The following is a 23,878-nucleotide window of genomic DNA, read 5'->3' on the forward strand; positions in this document are numbered from 1 at the left end:
TCAGCCTAAACCCATTGTGACCACAGATGCTTCCCTGATAGGGTGGGGGGGGGGGTCATTTCCAGGGAATGACAGTCAAAGGCACATGGTCCACATTGGAGGCCAACTTACATATCAGTGTTCTAGAACTGAGAGTGGTGCTTTTAGCGTTGCAAGCATTCCAACCTGTTCTTCCTTCTGGAACGATTGCAGTTCAGTCAGACAACATGTCAGTAGTCTGGTATATCAACAAACAAGGAGGAACCAAGTCCTATCCCCTGTGTCGAGAGGCCATGAGAATTTAGCCATGGGCAATGGCTTCCAGCTGTTTCTGATAGCAATGCATATCCTGGGGATTTCCAACGTGATTGCAGATGAGTTGAGCAGATGTATCCTCTTGCCTCATGAGTGGTGTCTCAGTCCCGAAGTAGTGGCAGAAATCTTCAGCCATTGGGGCCAGCCTTGCTGCAACCTATTGGCATACCCATCAAACAACAAATGCAGCAGCTATTTTGCCCTATTTCCCCCAGAAGGGGAGTCCCCGAGAGATGCTCCGATCCAAGATTGGCCCACAGGACTACTATATGCCTATCCCCCCATTCTTCTGATACCCCAATACATAAAGAAAGCCATTTGGTTGAAATGAAAAGTGATCCTCATAACCCCCTTTTGGCCTTGACAGGTTTGGTTCTCCTTCCTTCGGCCTCATCTGTTATGTCGACCGTGGATTTTGGATGCCCTTCCAGACCTAATTTCTCACCCCCAAGGGCTGAGTCACCCGAACCTGTCCAGTCTAAAGCTGACAGTTTGGTTTCTCCACTTCCATTCATCACCAGGCAGGATGATCTCACCTCACCTGTTCGTGTCATTATTCTGGCCTCTCATAAACCATCCACCAGAAGACTATATCTGGACAAATGGAAAAGATTCTCTTTTTGGTTTAAGGAAAAGATGCTAGATCCATATTCAGCTCCAGTCACAGCGGTTTTACAATACCTGTCTACGTATTTCGAAGATGGAGCCGCAGCCTCTACCATACGAGTATACCTAGCGGCTATTTCAAACTATCATAATGGATTGGATGGTACTCCCTCAATTTCACTGCGTTTATGTAAAACTTTTCTCAAAGGAGTTTCTCATATTAGGCCACCAATCAGACAGCCTATAGAGCTATGGAACTTCACGTTAGTCTCCAGTCTTTGACTCGACCTCCTTTTGAGCTCGCAGCGAAATGTGATCTCAAATTCTTGTCATGGAAATCCCTCTTCCTGGTAGCCATCACATCAGCCAGACGAATTTCTGAGCTTCAGGCATTATGCACCAAAAGACCGTATCTAATCTTCCATAAGGACAGAGTATTACTTTGGACAAACCCATCTTTCTTCCCCTAAGTTGTTTCTGACTTTTACATCAATCAGACTGTTGACTTACCAGTATTTTTCTCGAAATTTTCTAATAAAGGGGAATACTGCCTGCATTCCTTGGATGTGCACAGACAATTGAGATTTTATTTAGACAGGACCAAAGCAATTCGTAAAACTGACCAACTTTTAATTTCCTTTTCTGGGCCTAGAATGGGAAATTCTGTCTCCAAGGCCACTTTATCTAAATGGTTAAGGGACTGCATACATTTAATTTATTCATTTGCAAAATAATCTATGCCAAAGAATATTAAAGCCCATTCTACTAGACCTATGGCAACATCTGTAGCCTCTCATTCCAGACCTTCTGTGGATGATATCTGTGCAGCAGCCACTTGGCCTAAACCCCACACTTTTATCAATCATTACAAATTGGCTGTGGTCTCCAGAGGGAGAGCTGCCTTCGGCTCAGTGGTACTCAGGAACATTCTTCCATAAGGGCCGCCCAAGGATGACAAGGTACCTGGGGATTCTGTCCCATCAGTGATGAATGGAAAGAAGATTAACATCAGATAAAGAAGTTATGTCTTACCATAACATTCCGTAAGTGTTATTGATCTTCTTTCATCCATCACTTCCCACACTCCTTCCCCCCGCCAAAGGCTCCTGGCAGATACTTTGGGTCCAAGTGGTGTCTTAGTTCATTTGCACAGAAATGGCCTCTGCTTTACTTATACAACATGGGCAAACTCAATCTGAGGTAACAGGGAAAAGGGCATTGTGGGTAGAAGCTTAGCTCGAGAGTTTTTGGCTGGCGCGAGCTTGGTATTAGGCCGACTCGGTTCTGAGGACTCTGAAACGAACCCATCGGTGATGAATGAAAGAAGATCAACAACACAGATGGAACATTATGGCAAGACATAACTTCTTTTTTTTTTTTCCATCTTGTGTAGAAGTTTGAAAGGGAAATGTAAATTAGGTGGTACTGGTGAAATACGTATGCTGAGCTATGTGAAATGTTTCATGAGTCCGAGTGAAAATATGTTTCACTAGGTGGGTTGGGAGTCTGATTAAGTTGTGATGTGACTGAAATATCAGGGGCATGTTAGACTGGCACTAGCCAGTTGTAGAGGAGTGTTGGTGTATTGTTTAATGAAAATGCTTTGTTGGGCTTAGGTGGAGAGAGCTGGGAGATAAATTGGGCTTGCTGTCTCTTTAAGTTAAATATGTTGCAATTCAACATTTTGGAAATCTGTATGTGACTTTAAGAAGGCATTTTATGTTTATTAACTTTATACTGATATTTTGTTTTGGTTTACTTTTGGTGCTTTATGAAGAATTGGAACTAGAATTGCCATAGGATGAATTTTTATGACTTTTTTGGACCCCATATTCTTCCACAGCTAGACCTGTCTCCCATGAAAACAATTCAGTAGTCCTGCTTTGCAGATGGCGAAATCCTGCCGTGACCTTATGATTGGTGCATACCTCTCAACATCTTAACACAAGAAATATGGACAAAGCCAAAATTAATAGTGTGACAAAAGTCCAAAAAATAGATTTTAAGTATTGCTCTTATGAAGATGGAAAGTTGCTACAGTAAAAGGTTTTGTGTTGCCATGAATTTTCTAAAGGATATGAAGTCTGAAACTCAAATATCTTGTCATTCAGTTGACAAATACCTTGTTTAATTACTACTGACCTTTACTGCTGGATGTTTTCTGTAAAGCATACCTTTGTTACCACAGCTAAACTCTCCTTTATAATGTAACATATTTTTGTATATTGTAATGCCAAGACTTAATACTGTTCTTTGTACTGTACTGTTTGTGACTTATCTCTGCATATATTTGTAACTAAGATTTGGACTTAATTTAGGCCAAGACTTAAACTCTGATGGACCTATTGTATGCTGTAATCGTCTTTGTATTTGCCATCTTTGCTTTCAAATACACTCCTTCTCTCATAATGTTACACTATTCTCTAATATCCATACTGCTGGCTACTTATGTAATCACCTTGTATGAAAACCAGATACTTATTGATTATCAGTACCCAAATGGCCATACTATCACACCAGATGTAAAACAGCCCACCTTTAGCCATACTAATCAATATGGGTCCAACTCTAAGCCTTGCTCAATGTTTCAGCATGCAACCCCCAGGCACACAAGCTCTAGAGCCAAACAATATTACAAACCTTTAAACAAACTCCTGAAACTTATCACTAAGTATAGCCCTGGTCTTATACTTGTTGGTGACATTCATCCCAACCCTGGCCCATCTACCTCTGATATATATACCCCCTCTATCTGCCACCAAAGCCACAAAACTACAATTAGTAGATCTACCAACTTTCTCCCGGCCTGTCATCTCAATATTAGAAGCATCAATACACAAGGTACATGAACTGCATGCACTCCTGGCTGTCCACTCCCCTGGGATTCTCTGTCTATCTGAGACCTGGTTAAAGCCTACCACAACTGACAATGAAGTGTTACCACCTTGGGTATAACATTCACAGGCTAGACCGTTCTTCCAGGAAGGGGGGGAGAGGTAGCTATACTCTAAATCTGCATTGAATGTGACCATAGATGTTAATCAACCACCTCAAATTAATAAATCAGAAATCCTGGCCACTAAATTGCAAATTAACAAAAGTAAATGCATCAACATTATCTGTATGTATATTCCCCCCGGTAATAATATAGCCACACTTGAAGATACCCTACACTGGATTTCATGTCATTACTCACAAGAAACCCTATTACTTGGTGACTTTAACATAGACTGGGCCTCCTGTTCCTCAGAATCCCCTACCACCCACATCAACCTGCATGCATTTACTCAAATCTTAACCCACCCCAACCAGGCTAAGTAATCCCAAACATAAAGAAAGCATACTAGACTGGGTACTTGTAAGTAGTAACCCCCAACTGTACACTGCTGGTACCCTCCCCGATGATCTGAGTGATCACCTTCTTACTTATATAGTTAAGCAAACAGTCATTATTCCTCATCAGTCCTTACTCAGGAAAGTCAGAAACAAAGTAAACTTTGACCCTGTCAAATACCAACAGGAACTTAACTCCTGTAACTGGTCTGTATTAAAACACCTCCCCTTAGAAGAGGCAGTTGCATATTTTAACAATAGATTTCTTGAGATCCTTGACTTGCATGCATCTGCCCGTTCTAAGCGAACAAAGTCAAAAACTGCCCCATGGCTGTCTAAAGAATCTAGACTAAAAATTTCTAGCAGAAATGAAATTTGGGCTCTATGATGCTCCACTAAAGACCCCTACAATCATGTTAAATACAGGCAAGCTAGGAATGAGACTAAAAAATCCATTCTACAAAACAAAAAACAATACTACTGTAATTTACAGACGGCAAACCAGTACAATCCCCAGAAGTTCTGGGCAGGTCTGAATAATCTACTCCATCCTGGAAAAATGTCTACCCCTATCCCCGTCGCTACCATTGATAAATCTCCTGAGGATGTCTCAGACAGTTTTAACCATTTCTTTACAGAGACAATTCAAGCCCTAGCTAGCCAACTACCTCCCAGCTCCCCTGGCCCTGATAGTACCACCCCTATAAACATACTCCCTTTCTTCTTCCAGCCAGTGTCCACATCACTTATCGGTACCTTGCTCAAAAAATTAAAACCCACCACACTCTCAGTTGATAAACTCCCTGCTGAGTACCTTCAAAAATCAGCTGATGCCATAGCCTATCCAATATCTATACTAATTAATTGCACCATAGAGGCAAAAATTCCCACCATTTGGAAAACATCCTATGTAATCCCACTACATAAAGGAGGTGCCTCCACTGAATTCTCCAACTACAGACCGATAGCTATACTTTCTCCAATAGCTAGGATTATGGAAAAATGTATACACAAACAACTCATGCACCACTTAATTCAGAATCACCTCATGGCCGATACCTAACATGGCTTCCGTCCACACCACAGCACAACCACAGCCCTACTAGCGTTCACCAATACCATTAATAATAATCATAACAATAATCAAATATCCTCAGCCCTCTTCTTGGATCTTTCAAAGGCATTTGACATGGTTGATCACCAACTTTTGATTCACACCCTGCAATCTTTCTGTCTAAATTACCACTGCCATTCAGTGGTTTAAATCCTACCTCAGTGGGAGGCAGCAGGCTGTCCTCTGGCAGAACAAGCTCTCCAGCCTATTATCTAACACCCTTGGAGTGCCACAAGGCTCCATATTAGGACCTCTACTGTTTTCCATCTTTATAAACAACCTATATACAGTCATCCCGACTGTCAGCTGTATCCAATACGCTGATGATTCCACTCTGATTTGCTCAGCCACATCTCCCTCAGAATTAAGGTCTGTTACCTAATCCACCTTTAATACTATAGAAACCTGGCTCTCCGAAAGTCAATTGTTGCTAAATCCCAAAACAACTAAAATGCTGTTATTCTCTTCAACACAAAAGTCCACACCATTTACCTTCACCATAAATGCAAAAATGGCATAATAATCACGCCGACTCCTCTTCAAAATTGTTAGAAGTAAAAATTGATAACTTAAAATTTGACTTTCATGTAAACCAAACGATAAAAACCATCAATAAAAAACTAGGGTCACTGTATAGAATAAAAGCTTTTCTAACCCCTCTGGCTATGGTTGCCATAGCTCACTCCCACCTGCTTTCAACACTTTTATATGCACCCCCCTTCTCTCTCATCATCATCATCATCATCATCATCATCTTTCAGCTTTTCCCGTTAGGGGTCGCCACAGCGGATCATCTCTTTCCATTTCTTCCTATCCTCTGCATCTTGCTCTGTCACACCAACCGCCTGCATGTCCTCTCTCACCACTTCCATAAACCTTATATTAGGCCTTCCTCTTTTCCTCTTACCTGGCAGCTCCATCCTTAGCATCTTTTTCCCAATATATCCATCATCCCTCCTCAGCACATGTCCAAACCAACGCAATCTCATCTCTCTTGCTTTGTCTCCAAACTGTCCAACATGAGCTGACCCTCTAATATACTGATTCCTAATCCTATCCATTCTAGTCACACCGAGTGCAAATCTTAACATTAACTCTGCCACATCCAGCTCTGACTCCTGCCTTTTTGTCAATGCCACTGTCACCAACCCATATAACATAGCTGGTCTCACTACTGTCTTGTAGACCTTCCCTTTCACTCTTACTGGTACCCGTCTATCACAAATCACTCCTGACACTCTTCTCCACCCATTCCACCCTGCCTGTACTCTCTTCTTCACCTCTCTTCCACATTCACCATTACTCTGAACTGTTGATCCCAAGTACTTAAACTTGTCCACCTTTGCCAACTCTACTCCCTGCATCCTCACCATTCCTCTACCCTCCCTCTCCTTTACACACATATATTCAGTCTTAGCCCTGCTGACCTTCATTCCTCTGCTCTCTAGAGCATATCTCCACCTCTACAGAGTCTCCTCACCCTGATTCCTACTCTCACTACAGATCACAATGTCATCTGCAAACAGCATAGTCCACTGAGCCTCCTGTCTGATCTCATCTGTCAACCTGTCCATCACCACTGCAAATAAGAAAGGACTCAGAGCTGATCCTTGATGTAATCCCACCTCCACCTTAAACGGATCTGTCACTCCCACTGCAGTCCTCACCACTGTCACACTACCCTCGTACATATCCTGTATCACTCTTACATACTTCTCTGCCACTCCCGGCTTCCTCATACAGTACCACAACTCTTCTCTAGGCACCCTGTCATATGCTTTCTCCAAGTCTACAAAGACACAATGCAACTCCTTCTGACCTTCTCTATATTTCTCCAATAACACTCTCAGAACAAACATCTCATCTGTAGTGCTCTTTCCTGGCATGAAACCATACTGCTGATCACTAATCATCACCTCCCTTCTTAACCTAGCTTCTACTACTCTCTCCCATAACTTCAAGCTGTGACTGATCAATTTTATCCCTCTGTAGTTACTGCAGCTCTGCACATCACCCTTATTCTTAAAGATATGTACCAAAACACTTTTTCTCCACTCCTCAGGCATCCTCTGACTTTCCAAAATTTCATTAAACAATCTAGTTAAAAATTCCACTGCCATTTCTCCTAAGCACCTCCATGCTTCCATTGGGATGCCATCTGGGCCAACAGCCTTTCCATTCTTCATCCTCTTCATAGCTGTCCTTACTTCCTCCTTGCTAATCTGTTTCACTTCCTGATTCACTATCCCCACATCATCCAACCTTCTCTCTCTCTCATTCTCTTAATTCATCAGCCTCTCAAAATACTCTTTCCATCTACTCAACACACTCTCCTCTCTTGTGAGTACTTTTCCCTCACTATCCTTTATCACCCTTACTTGCTGCACATCTTTCCCAGCTCTGTCCCTCTGTCTAGCCAATTGGTACAAGTCCTTTTCTCCCTCTTTAGTGTCCAATCTCTCATACAACTCTCCATACACCTTATCCTTAGCTTTCGCCACCTCTCTCTTTGCCATGCGCATCATCTCCTTATACTCATGTCTACTTTCTTCATCTCTTTGTCAATCCCACTTCTTCTTCGCCAGCCTCTTCCTCTGTATACTCTCCTGTACTTCCTCATTCCACCACCAGGTCTCCTTGTCCTCCTTCCTCTGTCCAGATGTCACACCAAGCACCTTTCTAGCAGTCTCCCTTACTAGTTCTGCTGTAGTTACCCAGTTATTCGGTAACTCTCCACTGCCTCCCAGTGCCTGTCTTAACTCTTCCCTAAACTCCACTTCACAATCCCCCTTTTTTAACTTCCACCATTTAATCCTTGGCACTGCTTTCACACTCCTCCTCCTCTTCTTGATCACCAACGTCATCCTACAGACCAGCATTCTGTGCTGCTTTAACTACACTTTCCCCTGCCACCACTTTACAGTCTCCAATATCCTTCAGACTGGCCCTCCTACATAGGATATAATCCAACTGTATGCATCTTCCTCCACTCTTGTATGTCACCTTATACTCCTCCCTCTTCATAAAATACGTATTCACCAAAGCCACGTCCATCCTTTTCGCAAAATCCACAATCATCTGACCTTTTGCATTCCTCTCCTTAACACCATACCTACCCATCACTTCCTCATCCCCTCTGTTCACTTCACCAACATGCCCATTAAAGTCTGCTCCAATCACTAGTCTCTCACCCTTGGGTACACTCATCACAACTTCATCCAACTCACACCAAAATTTCTCTTTCTCATCCATCGCACACCCAACTTGTGGAGCATATGCACTAACAACATTCATCATTACACCATCAGTTTCGAGCTTCATAAACATCACTCTGTCAGACACTCTCTTCATGTCTAAAACACTCTTGGCATATTGTTCCTTTAGTATAACCCCTACCCCATTTCTCCTGCCATCCACACCATGATAGAACAATTCAAACCTGTTTCCTAAACACCTGGCCTTACTTCCCTTCCATCTGGTCTCTTGCACGCACAATATATCAACCTTCCTTCTCTCCATCATATCACCTAGCTCTCTTCCTATACCAGTCATACTGCCAACATTCAAAGTTCCTACCCTCACTGCTACACTCCTAACCTTCCTCCTCTCTTCCTGCCTTCGAGCATGCCTTCTCCCACCTCTTCTCCTTCGGCCAACAGTAGTCCAATTTCTGCCAGCACCCTGTTGGCTAACAGTACTGGTGGCGATTGTTGTTAACCCAGGCCTCAACCGATCCGGTATGGAAATATGAAATTTTCGCGCCATAAGTTATGTGGCAGAATTTTTACGCCAGATGCCCTTCCTGAAGCGACCCTCCCCATTTATCTGGGCTTGGGACCGGCACAAAGAAATGCCCTGGCTTGTGCATCCCCCTTCTCTCTAATCTAAATAAAACTGTACTTAATAGACTCTCAATCTGTTACAGCCACATTGCCAGGTTTGCCACTGGCCTACCTTTTAGAACACACCATTGCATTGACCTTAAACAGCTTGGGTGGCTAGAACTTCCCAGTCTAATCCAATATAACCTTTTGATTATGGCTGATAAAATCCTCTATTATCCAGATAACACACCAGCTCTTAAAAATATGATGACCCCCACAACAATCCAAGACTGCTGTGATCCTCAAACAGACTACAAACTAAGACAATTAAAATTAACAATGTAGCCGGTGATTCCCTCATTGCAAACTCTGCAGGCAAAGCATGGAACCTCCTTCCAGCTAACATTACTTTGCTCTCCTCCCTATCCGAATTCAAAGCTAAACTCAAACAACATCTGGCACTAAACTGGCTTTGCCACTGTAACAAGCCTGGCTAACTCTCACAATGAATGTATATAATCTATTAATCAAATTACTGTTATTTTTTTCCCCCCTGACTGTTACCAGGGGTAACTCAAACTTGTCATATTGCCCATTTCATGTCTGCTTATGTCATTTGTAAATATCTCATCTGTAATATGTCTTCTTTGTTATTACTTATCTGTCTACCTTGGTAATATGTCTTCTTTGATGTTCTTCATCTCACATTGCTGCAGTCCTTACATATGGGTAGTCCGCTGTCCTCGGTCGGCCCGAATATCAAAGTATTAGGCTGACGTCGGTCAAGGCCCTTAAGACTGACATCAGGACGTCAGGGTACAAATGTGCATGACCGACATCATATCCTCAGTCTTTTTTGCCGCATGGTCCGATGCAGAAGCAGCGTTGCAAGTGCCGTTCGGCGTTCTGAAATTTTTCGAGTTCGGAGTTTCAGACCGAATCAAAGTTGGCTAAGTACCCCGTTGGGGAATATTTTAGTTTTTTCTTGCCTCAGTGGTTTACCGGATGTCAGAAAAAGTGAATAACTGTATTTCTTGTGGGAAACAGATACCGCATAGGGATTATCATTCTTTGTGTATTCCTTGTTTGGGGCCTGAGCACGACGTTGTTGGGTGTCGCTTTTGTGCTAGGTTCAATAAGCGCATTATTAAGCGAAGGTTAGATTGTGCTAGGCTGGTCTTCGGGAAGCGGTGCAATTATAATATGCCGTCGGATTCTCCGGCGCCTGCTTCTTCGAAGAAGCGCAAAGACAAAGCAGTTAAACCCAGGCAAGATGAGTCGTCCGTTCCGGACGCCGGTTCTTTAGAGGCGTCAGTGGAACCGGTGGTTCCGACGGAGGTTTCTCTGGAGTCCCAGGGGGAGACTTTGATATTGCAGGATGTGGCCTCTCAGGAGGCAGGTCAGGCTGAAGGGGCTTCTCAGGTTACTGTACTCCCCTCCCTTCCTAGGGTGGTTAGGCCCTCTCCTTCTGTTTCCAAGGCTTCTCCCAGAGGCAGGCCAGGTTTAGCTTCTGTTGGTGTCACTCCTAGTTCAGCAGGGTCTGTGCCCAAGAAGCACATGCTTAAAATGGCAGAAGATTTGATTACTTTGATTAGAGGTTCTTTGCCCCCTCCTGATAAGAGGCCTAGGGTGGAGCCAGAGTTGGGGAGTCTTTAGCAGGCTTCGGATGTTTCAGAGTCTTCGGCTGAAGACTTGCAGGAGTACTCTCCTTATTCTGATTCTGATGCAGATGATTCGACTCCTTCTGCTTCTCCTCCAGAGGATTTTTCTTTTTCAGAGACTCTTCATTCCATGAGGGAACATTTTAAGTGGGAAGGTCAGGACTTCTCTGATTCCAGGAAAAGGCTTAGGGAATTTTTGCTTTTACCCCAGCATAGGCCCTTGGCTATACCCCCTGTTCTGGATGTTGTGGAAGATGTGTTTGCAGAGGCTTCACTTAATCCTGATTCTTTGCCTCCTGCTCCTGTTAAACCGGATAGGTATTACAGGGTGCCTGAGGCTCATAAATATCTTTATAAGAGTCCTAGGGCGGACCCAGAAACTGTTAGTCAGGGACCTAAGGGTGTCAAGGCCTCTGTTGTAAAATTCCGGTTCCTCCAGATAAAGAGGCCAGAGCTTTGGATAGATGGGGAAAGAAAGTCTATACATCTTCTACCTTAGCTATGAGGGCTTTGAATTGCCAGTTTCACATGTTGAAATATCAAAACTATCTTCTTTCTCAATTGAAGTCTAAGGTGGATGCTCTGGCGGAAGGCATTGAGTGTAAAGAATTACAAGATTTGGTGCATGTCTCTGAACAGGTGGGTAAGCATTCTTTACAATGTGGTTTTGATGCTGTACAGGCCTCGTCTAGGGTGGCTGCCACTGGTTCAGTTCTTCGCAGGCACGCCTGGCTGAGGGATCAGAATTTATCTGACCATGTTAAGACAAGGATTTTGGATGCTCCTTTACAGTCTGATGTGTTGTTTGGTTCACCTGTGGAGTCAGTCTTGAAGAAAATGGAAGACAAGGCTAAGTCTATGCAGGCTGTTAAAGATTTTCTGCAAGTTCAGCCTCCAAAGTTTAGTAGGAATTGGCCTGCTAAGGGGTGGTCGTATCCTTCTTATGATTCTCAGTCTAGGGGTAGATCTAGACGTGGTAGGGGCAGAGCTCAGAGTTCTTTCAGACCTAGAACAGGGAGTTCACCTGCACAATCTTGGTGAGGGCAGGGGCCAGTCCTTTCGTAAACAGGCCCAATGACCTACCTTTTCAGCTGCCAGATCCTTCTTGCCTGGCAGCACCTTTGGGAGGAAGGTTGGCACTCTTCAAGGAAAATTGGAATTTGATTACCCAAGACAGATGGGTATTGGATATCGTACACCAAGGTTACAAGTTTTATTTCCATACCTTGCCTCCTTTCAAAGGCATGCCGGACGTTCCTCCTCAGCAAAGACTAGAGGCTCACAAACAAATTTCTCTGCTACTTCAAATAGGGGCCATACAACCGGTCCCTCTGCCAGAAGTGGGCCTAGGATTTTATTCTCTCCTGTTCCTAGTACCAAAGAAAGGGAACACGTGGAGACCAATTTTGGATTTATCTATCCTCAACACATATCTGGACATTCCCAAGTTCAAAATGTTGACGTTACAACAGCTTTTACCTCTGCTGGGCAAAGATCACTGGATGGTGACTCTGGATCTCAAGGAGGCTTACCTTCATGTTCCTATCAGGCTCAGTTGCAGGAAGTATCTGCGTTTTCGGGCTGGGACTTCTCATTATCAGTTCTCTGCATTGCCCTTTGGCTTATCTACTGTGCCCAGAGTGTTCATGAAGGTTCTGGCTCCAGTGATAGCTTTCTTCAGGCTAAGAGGAATACAAATCTATCCTTATTTGGACGATTGCCTGATTCTGGCCCAAGGACAGGACGAACTTCTTCATCATTTACAGTATGTGATAGCAGTGTTAAGATGCCTGGGGTATTCTGTGAACGAAATAAAGTCCAGTCTAGTACCCTCTCAGGACATGTGCTTTCTGGGTGTGAGACTGAATACAGCATCCCAGATGGCCTTTTTGACCCCGGACATACAAAAGAATTTTTCTCTTTACTTCCATCAATTGTCTCGTCAGTCCAGGCTGACTGCAAGGACAGTCCTTCAAGCCTTGGGGTTCATGGCATCTTGTATTCTGGTACTTCCCAATGCCAAACTGCATATGAGGAAGCTACAATGGTATCTCAAAAATGTATGGACACAGCACTGCCAAGATATGGACACTGTCATTCAGATAATACCTTGCATTCAAAAGGAATTTTTGTGGTGGGCTCAGGAATGTCACCTAAACAAGGGACTCTCTGTGACCCGGCCAGAGGCGAGTCAGATTCTAACGACAGATGCCTCAGACAAAGCTTGGGGAGCTCATCTGAATGGAAAATGGGTACAAGACACGTGGCCTGCCAGACTTCAACATCTACATATCAACTTGAAGGAGATGTTAGCAGTCCAGTTTGCATTAATAGCTTTCAAGGATTTAATTCTTCCAGGGCAGGTGTTGGTTCTAACAGACAACACAACTGTCATGTGGTACATCAACAAGCAGGGGGGAACGCATTCTTATCCGCTATGCAGACAAGCAATGATTTTGTGGGAGACTGCTCTCAGTTTACAACTAAATCTTCAGGCAAGGTTTCTGCCAGGAGCACAGAACTCCTTAGCAGATGTGTTGAGCAGACAAATTATGGATCCCCACGAGTGGAAATTGGATCCTCATGTATTTCAGAAATTGACAGTGTTATGGGGAACTCCAGACATAGATCTGTTTGCTTCTCCACTAAACTACCAGCTGCCAAAGTTTTGCACAAAAAGGTTTCATCCCACAGCCTGGAAAGTGGATGCTCTTTCATTCAATTGGAGCAATCTTCATGTGTATGCCTTTTCTCCTCTGCCTCTCCTCCCAAAGGTACTCCTGAAGGTCAGACAGGACAAGCCAAACATGATTTTAATAGCTCCAGATTGGCCTCGTCAGCACTGGTACCCATTACTGAGAAGTCTGGTACGGGAGCCTCCATGGCCTTTGCCTTCGATTCCTCACCTGCTGTCTCAGGAGAACAGTCATTTACTCAATGTCAAACTTCACTCTCTACATCTAACAGCCTGGCACATTCTGTTTTAAACCCTGGAGGGTCTCAGCTTCCACAACAAGTTTTGAATGTTATTTTGGAGGCCAGAAGGCCTAGTACAAGGAAAGTGTACGCCAGATAAATGGAGGAGATTTTTATTTTGGAGTACAGCAAAGGACTTTGATGTTTCTAAGCCTAATTTAAGTGTGGCTCTTCAATACCTTACTGAGTTACTGGACAAAGGTTTGTCCTTCTCCTCTATTAAGGTTCATGCTGCAGCAATTTCTGCTCACTATGACTGTGACCCACCATTGTTTTCTCATCCTTTGTTTAAGCAATTCCTTAGAGGGCAAAGAATATAAGACCCCACGTAGAGCTCCTACTCCTGCTTGGGATCTCAATTTTGTGTTGGAGAAACTCACTCTACAACCTTTTGAGCCTGCAGCTACTGCCGAGTTGAAATATTTATCATGGAAGACTGCTTTTTGTTGGCCATTACCTCTCGAGAAGGGTTTCTGAATTACAGGCCCTTATGGCGGTTGAGCCTTTCTTAATTTTCCATAAGGATAGGGTATCTTTGCGTACTAATCCTTCCTTTATGCCTAAAGTGGTTTCTAGTGTGGCTTTAAACCAAGCTATTCATTTGCCTACTTTTTATGCAAACCCCCAAAATAAAGGGGAAAAGATTTTACACACTTTGGATATTCACAGGCAGTTGCGATATTATTTGAGCAGAACTAAAGGGTTCAGGCAGTCTCAGCAGTTATTTGTTTCATTTGCTTTGGGTTCTCAGGGCAAACCTGTTTCAAAACAAACTATTTCTAAGTGGATTGGTTTTTGTATTGCTTTCTGTTATTCCCATCATGGTAAGGAGATTCCACTAGGGCTACTGCCACTTCTACAGCTTTTTTAAGGGGGGTGGCTACTAAAGATATTTTGGAGGCAGCTACTTGGAGTTCAGTACATACTTTCTCTAAGCATTACCACCTTCCACTTTACTCTAAATCTAGGGCTGATTTTGCCACTGCAATTTTACAGGGCATTTTGGCAGCTCCTAATGCTTTATAATTTTGCCATCCTCCCTTACCTCTGCTTTGGGATTCTACCCATATGTAAGGACTGCAGCAATGTGAGATGAAGAACATAGTACAGTTTTGTACCTACCATAAATGTAGATGTTCGAAGATCCACATTGCTGCAGTCAATCCCTCCCTCCTTCCCTCTGTAGTTAGAGGCGGTTGTGTGGTTTGGGTTGTGAATATTGTAAATATTGTAAATATGATTAGTGCAGGGGTGGTTGGTTGTTTTTTGCTGTCTTTTGGTTTTGGCCTTTCTTTTTAGGGTCTTCTGACATCTGGGGCAAGAAAAGACTGAGGATATGACATCGGTCATGCGCATTTGTACCCTGACGTCCTGATGTCAGTCTTAAGCGCCTTGACCGACGTCAGCCTAATACTTTGATATTCGGGCCGACCGAGGACAGCGGACTACCCATATGTAAGGACTGCAGCAATGTGGATCTTCGAACATCTACATTTATGGTAGGTACAAAACTGTACTTTATTACTTATCTGTCTGCCTTGGAGCTTTCTTCCCTGGGCCCCCACTGAAAATGGGTCAATGACCCAGTGGACTTTCCCAGTCAATAAATAAATAAAATAAATTATTTAGTGAATTTGGTCCTCAATGATTGGATAGAAAACCATAAATTTTATGAAGAACAGATCAAAAACATGAGGCAAAAATCTGGACACTTGAGAGGGAGAGGGAGAGAGCTTTATGGCATCTGTCTCATGAGTTCACCACTTCATATTTAGGGGTGAGATTTCGAAAGCAAGCATATATGCATCCAAAGGGTGGGGATTTTAGGTTTGCAGGAGAAATGTTGTTTGAGACAGAGTATGCATGTGATTTTGTGTGTGTCACTGTGCACTTTTACACTCTCTATCCAGTTACCCCCCTCCCAACAAGTTACAAAATGAGCAGTAGCCTGTTTCTCAACCAGATTACACCTAATAGCCTCCACTGGAAAGTGCCAGGTAACGAGCAGAAATCCAAACCCTCCTCGCCCCTCAGATTGGGCAGACTTGATAGTAGCTACTTATCTCCACAATCCTGGCCAGCCTTTCCTGTACCTGAGATGCTAATTAAACTCTGTCATCTTGGCCAGGGCAAGAGCTCCATTGTTTTGTGCCACAGAGCTTGACTGAGGTTTTATGGTTTTGAAAAAAAAAATGTTCTGATGCTAGTAACAGGAGCTCTTCCTTAGTTGTTAATTGTAATGGTAGTAGTAGTTGGGAAAGATTTGGGGTATAATACCCTTTGTAATAAGAAATGTTTTGGAAGTAAATATTTTGAGTTTGGGTGGAGTGAAGATTGGACCATTAGTGTATAATAGTAAGCACCATAGTTTTAAATGTGAGTTGATCAGAACAGGTATGACGTGTTGGGCTTTTGTGATTTTTTGGAATGGGTTAAGAGGGAAGAAAATAAAATATTGTGTGGGAGTGAAAAGTGATTAGTTTATGTAAAGAGGGCATTCATCTGTAATGAATAACTCATTGGAAGTTAAAAAAATGAATATGAAATGTATTTGTATTCGCTACTTCACTGGCTGAAGTTGCATTTGTTTTATCTTTCTTGTAAAGAATTTGTATAAGTCTGGTTGCTCAGATATACTATAAACTTTGAGGGCATGTTCCCCTGTGACTCACACGAATGTCGCACACTGTACCTTTTCAGGCTTCCCGTTTCACAGTCAGGAATAAATGTGTTTTTAGATGCAGCATTTTCAGTTGTCAGACAAATATCCCAAAGATAGTGGTTCCCATTGTCTATAGTTCCACCATTTCTCAAATGAAAAATAAAAACTTTGCTTCTGACACAGTGCAGCATTTGACATTTGTAAGCTGCCAGGTTTGTCATTATTTTCTGTCAGACTTTTGTACTAGTGAACAGGAATCCAGACCACATGATATCTCTGACACTGACCAAAGACACCTACACTTTAAAGATAAGTACACATATATCATACCATTATCAATTTGATCTGGCAGGTCTAAAGTCTTTTTCTTGGAAGGCACTTTTCTGGGTGGCCACTTCCTCTGCCAATAAGATGTTTAGCCTGCAGGAGCTTGTTTGCAGATATTTTTTTATTGTTGCTTAGGACAAATGCATGTTTCTTCGTGAAAGCAGTCTCTGGATTGTCCTTAAGTAGCACCCTTTATCACAGTGTTTTCTTTCCAGAGGTAGAATTCAGTGGATGAGAAGCCTTTTAGTATCCTTGATTTGAACAGCCAGCTGTGACGTAACCTGAAGAAAGGTGTGCGAGATCAGAAGGCATGGCTAAAAGTTTGTCGCCTTTGCTGTGGGTAACGAGAGGCTTTTTGTGGATGAGAAAATTTTATTCAAGTGAATTTGCCATTTGCCACGCATTGACTACCTACCTAGCCTCGGTATAATGTTACTGTTGGAGGTCACTTTGTTATTGCACTAGGAGTTTGGCTGTTTCCAGTACAGGTTTCTAGAATGTGTCCATTGCATACATTTGTGTCAGGTACTCTTGACTATCCTTTCCCATGCTTGCAGAGCACTGTTGTTCGGTCCATGATCACAGGTACTGACCTTTCTTTGGCAACTTAATGCTTCAGGGTTTAGTCTTCTTAGCCCAGACATTTGGCCTTCCTCTGTTTACACAGGAAAATTAGTTTATTGATTGGGATTCTTCTAAGAAGTTGTCTCCCCAGAGTCAGGTGTAACACAAAGATTGGTAGATCTGTAAGATGGTCTTCTGCAAAGGGTATTTATTACTCTCCTGCTGCCCCTCTGTGTTTAGATGGTGTTTTCATCCAGCATCAGAGGATGAATTTACCTGCAGGTTACAGGAATGTATAATTATATGTTTGTCTTTCTGTCTTTAAGGTTGTGCTGAGTGTATATGGGTTTTATGTTATGATAGCAGGGACTCTTCATGCCCTAGGCCAGAGCATGTCATTTTGGTGTGTGTTGGCAGTATGTATGCACACCTCCTTGTTGTGGAACTACAGAATTTTAGAAATTGTGCTGAACTGGGGGTGTCAGAACAAGAAATCCTAGTAGTTACCCACTACAGAAGACCTTTTCACAAATCAGCTGATTAGAGCAGTACATATTTGTTACTTCCCTGACACATTCTTGTTTGGAAAATTCACAGTGTATTATTACACAGCTGTATGTGTACAAATTCATTGAAAAGTGTAATAAACTGAACCTGGAATTGCAGTTCATCATTGCCAGTGCTTTTCTTGATCTTGAGCATGCTTTGTGTTTTTTGTGTTTGTGTTCTAATGGTTGTAGACCTGGCAATTTTTTTTTTAATTTTACATCATGAATATGTTGTTTCACATTGTTAATACAGTTTGACTAATAAAATGAAAGTACTGTTTTAAATCTCTCAGAACAATTCTTAGAATTACAAAGAATTTTTAATTAACCACTAAGTTAATCAAAGTTATTTTTTATTAGCACAAGAAAATCCAAGATATAAAATTCCTCCTCACCTTCTTGAAGATACTGAAGCAATCAATGCTGAGATCCTGAAGAAACGGTAACGTTTTTCAGCTTGTTATATATTGTAATTAAAACAAGAAACACGCAGTCCTTTAATGGAGCACTATGTGGTGTCTTTTGTTAAAAATGACACTCATTTGGCCAACAGCAAATTGACCAGCGTACAGCTGGGCTCCATTAAAGATGACAGATGTAAGGTAAGAGGATGCACAGAATTGTTTAAATAAGCAGGTATGTAGCATTGCTGAATGTTGATATACATTGCAGGCAGAACACAACCACAGTTTATTTTGAGTGATCAGTGTGAAAGTAATATGAAATTAAGAAAGCTGTTTTCTGGTACATTCTAGCTTGGTAAAATTTCTGCTTTACACTTGGTTTGGTGAGGCAGTAAGGTGTTATGATACAGACCGTGATATTTCCAACATCTGTCAACAGATGCATGTTATTGTACAAGATGCTGTGAAGAAGCACTTACATTTATAATGCAGTAACTTGGTGGCAAGATGTTTAATGTTACTGGGGGAAACTGCAAACAAACCTGCTTTTGTGGAAATTATGGTGATCTAAAGTAGTTTACTTCATTTGGTCTTAAACCTGTGGGTTACGGATCCGTATCGGATCCGAGCCGGCAACTTTTACTAGTATCAGCTCTGAGCTCGAAACTCCTCCCCTTACCCATAATACACCTCCACTGCCTTCCATCCCTAGATCTTGTTTGCTGTGAATTGCTTCAGCATTGTGTCTCTTGAGCTCCAACTAGTCAAGTGGATAAAACCTTCATGAGTAGCTTTTTCAAAAAACTTTTTGTCAGTGTTATTGTAGGTCTCCTTTCTCCTTCCCTCGCTTGGTGCATCGAGTGTTAGTGTTTTAGGATATTTAGAGTAGTTAGTACTGTTGTGTAGATTATAGCTTCCCCTACCCCCCCTCAGTGTTTTTTTGTATACGAGTGTGGTGTGTGTGTGTGTGTGTGTGTGTGTGTGTGTGTGTGTGTTAGAAAGTAGCTGGCATTTTTTATTAGGCTTTTTTCTAGTAAATAGTATGGCTGAAAAGCTTGTTTTCAAGCGTTGCACAGAGTATGGCCATAAGTTATCTCCAGCGGATGGGCCACACTTTGTGTATTTTGTGCTTGGTCATGGCCCATCTAAGTGTGGACTGCAACATATGTGCGGGCTTCAACCCCCGCGCCATAAAAGATAGAAAGGCCTACTGTATCAAAGCCTGTGGTAGCGGAGCAGAAAAGAGGTAGAGAGAGGGAGAGAGAGTCAAAGACGAGGGAAAAGAGAAAGAGGTCTCCGGACCTTGCTTCTCCTACCAAGACACCACGGATCCGTGACTCCCCTCTGCTCGATCTCTGAGGTTCTTCCCGGAGCCGGAGGAGACACGTCCAGCTTCACGGGCCTCAGTGCCCTGACCTGCCAGGTCAGAGACTGTGGCCTCATCGCGGACCCACCCGGTCCTTGTCTGACATGGATCTGGATAAAATGATGAGGCGCTTTATCGGTACACAGATCCAGATGGGGGTCTTGCCATCCCCCCTTTCCCTCAAGAGAGGGGAGCTCGCTTCCCTTTTTCCAACCTATATCGCCTTCTCCGATCCGACCTTCGGGTTCGGAGTACTCTGATCCGAGGTTGGCTTTGGACAGGGGGTCGGTGCCGACAGTACCTGCTTTCTCGATGCCGACAACTGCCTGGAGCGTTTAGGATCCGACCAGCTAGGATCCGAGCCACTCTCGGAACTGGAGCCTGGGTGTTGGATCCGAGGGAGTGGAATATTTTGCATCAGCTCCAACTTTGTCGGGCCAGGTTCCCTCCCTCAGAGCTCCGTCCACCTTGGGCCCAGCTCCAATTCTCTCATCGGACCCCGGGAAGACTGGTCTCCTATTTTTCAGGAAGTTTGCTCTCCTTCGGCGTTTGATGTGATAGAAAGGGTTCTCTCCATGGATTGAGACCACTGACCACCCCCTCGGACTCCTCCCAGACCCCCTTGGCTCTGTCTATGGTCCCCATCATTTTACCAGAGGTACAGCCCGTGCTCGAAGAGCCCCAGACAGTTTCCCCCAAGGAACAAGTGGCTTGCGAGCTCCCTCCAGAGAGCCCCACCGAAGAGGTACCTCGCAAGCATGCATGCAAGAGGAGGCACTTGGACTCCCCCGAGTCCCTCACCGAGGACAAGGACTTAGATGATGGACAGGGTTCTCCTAGGTCACCTCCCGAGGGTGTCTCCTTTGGAGACATCATGGAGATCCTGCGCCAACAGGGAGGTTGGTCTACCCCCAAACCTTCTTCTGATGAGTCTCTGTTCCTGGAGGCTTTCGGCACAGGGCATCTACTTCCTGGGTGTCCTCTCCCACGGATCCTTTGGTGGATTTGGTCACCTCGCGGGCATGGAAGGAACTGGACACCATGGAACCTATCCCAAAAAGACCTGAGAAGATCCTAAGCCCCCCCATAGATAGGTCAGCTTGGAATAAGGGCTCCCCATAGATACCACGGTGGTAGCAGCAGCCACTAAGAAGGAATTTGCTCCGGAGCGTTCCTCGGGCCACCCTCCTGATCGAGAGTCATGAACGATGGGCCACCTAGGGAAGCAGGTTTACTCTTCAGCTACCTTTTCGATTAGAATACCAGACTCCAACGTGACCTGGTAAAGGAGCTGGAGGAATCTTCCCCCAGGTCCATGTCGCAGGAGGACAAGGCTTCATCTCCGCGAGGATGGCCACTTTAAAAGCAGTATCTAACATGTCCATGCGACTCCTCTCACATGCTGCGGAAAGAGCAGCTAAGGGCAGCTGGGTCCAGCGTGTCTATGAGGCACAATGCCTGGCTCAGGTTATGTCAACTTTCCAAACCCTTCAAGGTGTCTTTTGCCAATGCCCCTTATGATGGCTCTACACTCTTTGGCAAGACCATCAAGGAGACATCAGTCTGGAGTGAGAAGGATGGGAAGACAATGTCTGCCATTGGGATTCGCTTCTCTAACCCATAAAAGGTCCTTTTCCCGGAACCAGAGGGCAAAAGAAGATGTGGTTCCAGAAGTCACAGTATTCCCGGGACACTCAGGGCTCTTCTTCCCCAAGAGGCAGAGGAGGACAGAATGGATGCCGGCCCAGAGGCAGTCTAAGGAACTTTGGGTCTCGAGAACCTTTCTCTGACAGACCCAGGCAGCAACCCTGAGGGGTGGCCCGACTGCTCTACTGTTGAGGCAGTCGGGGGATGATTGTCCTTGCACCTGGCGGCATGGGAGTCCATAACAATGGACCGCTGGGTGCTTCAAATCATATCCGGGGGTTACTCTATCCCCTTTGTGGGTTCCCACAAATCTCCGAGACAACTCCCAGATGTACCACTCATGCAAAGGGAGGCAGCAGCACAGGAAATTTCCAAGCTGATGGGGAAATGAGCCATTGAAACCATCCCCCCAGATCAGTCTGGATCGGGCTTTTACTCCAGGTTCTTTTTGATGCTAAAGAAAATGGGGGACATGAGACCCATTCTGGACATCTCTACCCTGAACCTGTCCGTTACCAAAGAGAAGTTCTGGATGGTCACATTACAGTCCATCTTGCCAAACTTGCAAGAGAGCGACTAGATGTGCTCGTTAGACCTCCAGGATGCTTACTATCACACAAAAATGCACAGAAGCTCCAGGAGGTTCCTCCACTTCTGGCTAGGAATCAATCATTACCAATTTCGGGCCCTACCCTTTGGTCTCACCACAACCTCCAGGGTGTTTACCAAAGTGAATGCCGGTGGTAGTGGCTCACCTGAGGCTTCAGGGGATTCAGGTCTATCCGTACCGGACGATTGGCTCCTCACTGCTCCCACCAGGTATCTACTCTTCCAAACCAGGGATTATATCCTGACTCTTGCCCTGCTTTTGGAGATCACAATCAACGCATCCAAATCACTCCTAGATCCTGTACAGGTGATAGACTACATTGGTGCCAGGATAGATACTCTTCAGTGCAAAATATTCCTGACCTCGGAGAGAGTTCAAAACCTGAGGATGCGTGTCTCCCTAATCTACCGTTCTCATCTTCCAACGGCAGAATCGATGTTGAGGGCCTTAGGCTCGATGGCGGCAACCATAACTCTTCACCCGTGTGTTCGGTTACACATGAGAATTCTACAGTGAACCCTAGCTGTACAATGGTTCCTGTTGGAACTGCCATTGATGTATCTAATTCAACTCAGTCGAGTCTTGTCGGTCATCCCTCATATGGTGGATGAGCTCTCTGGGCATTTTGGAGGGATGACCTTTTGTTCCAGCCCCGGCCCAAACCACAGTGACCACGGATGCCTCCCAACTCAGGTGGGGGGGCATTGTTCGGGCAGAACAGTCCAAGGCCTGTGGTCCCCCATAGAGACCAGCTTGCATATAAATGTCCTAGAGATGAGGGTGGTCCTTCTAGTGTTGCAGTCCCTTCATGCCTTTCTTCCTCTGGGGATGATTGCTATTCAGTCAGACAACATGTCAGTGGCCTGGTATATCAACAAACAGGGAGGGACCAGATCTTACCCCCTTTATCGCGAGGCCATGAGAGTGTGGGAATGGGCGATCTCCACCGGTCGCTTTCTCATCACAACGTACATCCCGGTGCGGTCCAACATCCTAGCGGACAGTCTAATTCAGACCATTCTGATGCCTTAAGAGTTGTCTCAGAATCTGTCAGTAGTGGAACAGATCTTCAGCGAGTGGGGTCAACCTTGCTGCGATCTCTTCACATCTCCTTCCAACGTGAAGTGCAGCAAGTTTTTTGCTGTGAACCCCCTGCTGGGAGAGTCCCCCAGAGGCGCTCTAGTTTATGCTTGGCCTTCCGGTCTTCTGTACGCTTACCTGTCAGTACCTCTCATTCTGAGGTTTCTGCAGAAAGCTCGTTGACTGGGGAGCAAAAATCCTCATTGCCCTGTTCTGGCCTCGTCAGGTATGGTTTCCCATTCCTCTGGTCTCACCTTCTGGCTCAGCATTGGATCCTAGATCCCATTCAGGATTAAATTTCACACCCTTCGGGGGTGCCTCAGCCGAATCTGGACAGCCTGAAGCTCACAGGTTTGGCTGCTCCAGTTCCTGTGATTGCTAGGACTCCTGGACTTTCCTCCTCAGTTAGATCTATTTTGGTGGCTGCTCATAAGTCTTCGACCAGAAAGGTTTATCGCAGCAAGTGGGAACGTTTTTCCTTTTGAGCCTCTCAAAGGTGTTTAGACCCTTTCACGGCTCCTATTTCTGACATTCTTGATTTTCTAGCTGATATTTTTCAACACGGAGCTAGTTCTTCTACTGTCAAAGTTCAGTTGCCTGCCATCTGTCATTTTCATGTGGGTGAGAATTCTGGCTCTTTAGCCACTTTTAGACTGTGTAAAGCCTTTATCAAAGGCACCTTTTTGTTATGCCCCCAGTCAGAGATCCTGTTCCCCCATTGGGACCTTACTGTGGTTCTCCAAGCTCTGGTGGCTCCGCCTTTTGAGCCTGCTGCAACTGCAGATCTGAAATTTTTATCTTGGAAAACAGCTTTTCTGGTGGCTATTACCTCTGCAAAAAGGGTTTCAGAATTACAGGCCTT

The 23,878-nt window shown here is 44.3% G+C and overlaps 1 protein-coding gene across 2 annotated transcripts in view; it reads left to right on the top strand.

The window, feature by feature from the left end:
- USP40 (ubiquitin specific peptidase 40) overlaps window positions 1–23,878 on the top strand; it is a 3,368,940-nt gene that overhangs the window by 1,483,811 nt on the left and 1,861,251 nt on the right. For both annotated transcript variants that reach the window (XM_044075047.1, XM_044075048.1), the window contains one exon: window positions 18,270–18,351. In XM_044075047.1, the coding sequence (XP_043930982.1) occupies window positions 18,270–18,351 (82 nt within the window). The remainder of the gene's footprint in view (window positions 1–18,269; window positions 18,352–23,878) is intronic.

Source organism: Protopterus annectens, chromosome 6.part0, assembly GCF_019279795.1.
Source record: "Protopterus annectens isolate FY-2018-M chromosome 6.part0, PAN1.0, whole genome shotgun sequence".
Taxonomy (NCBI): domain Eukaryota; kingdom Metazoa; phylum Chordata; order Ceratodontiformes; family Protopteridae; genus Protopterus; species Protopterus annectens.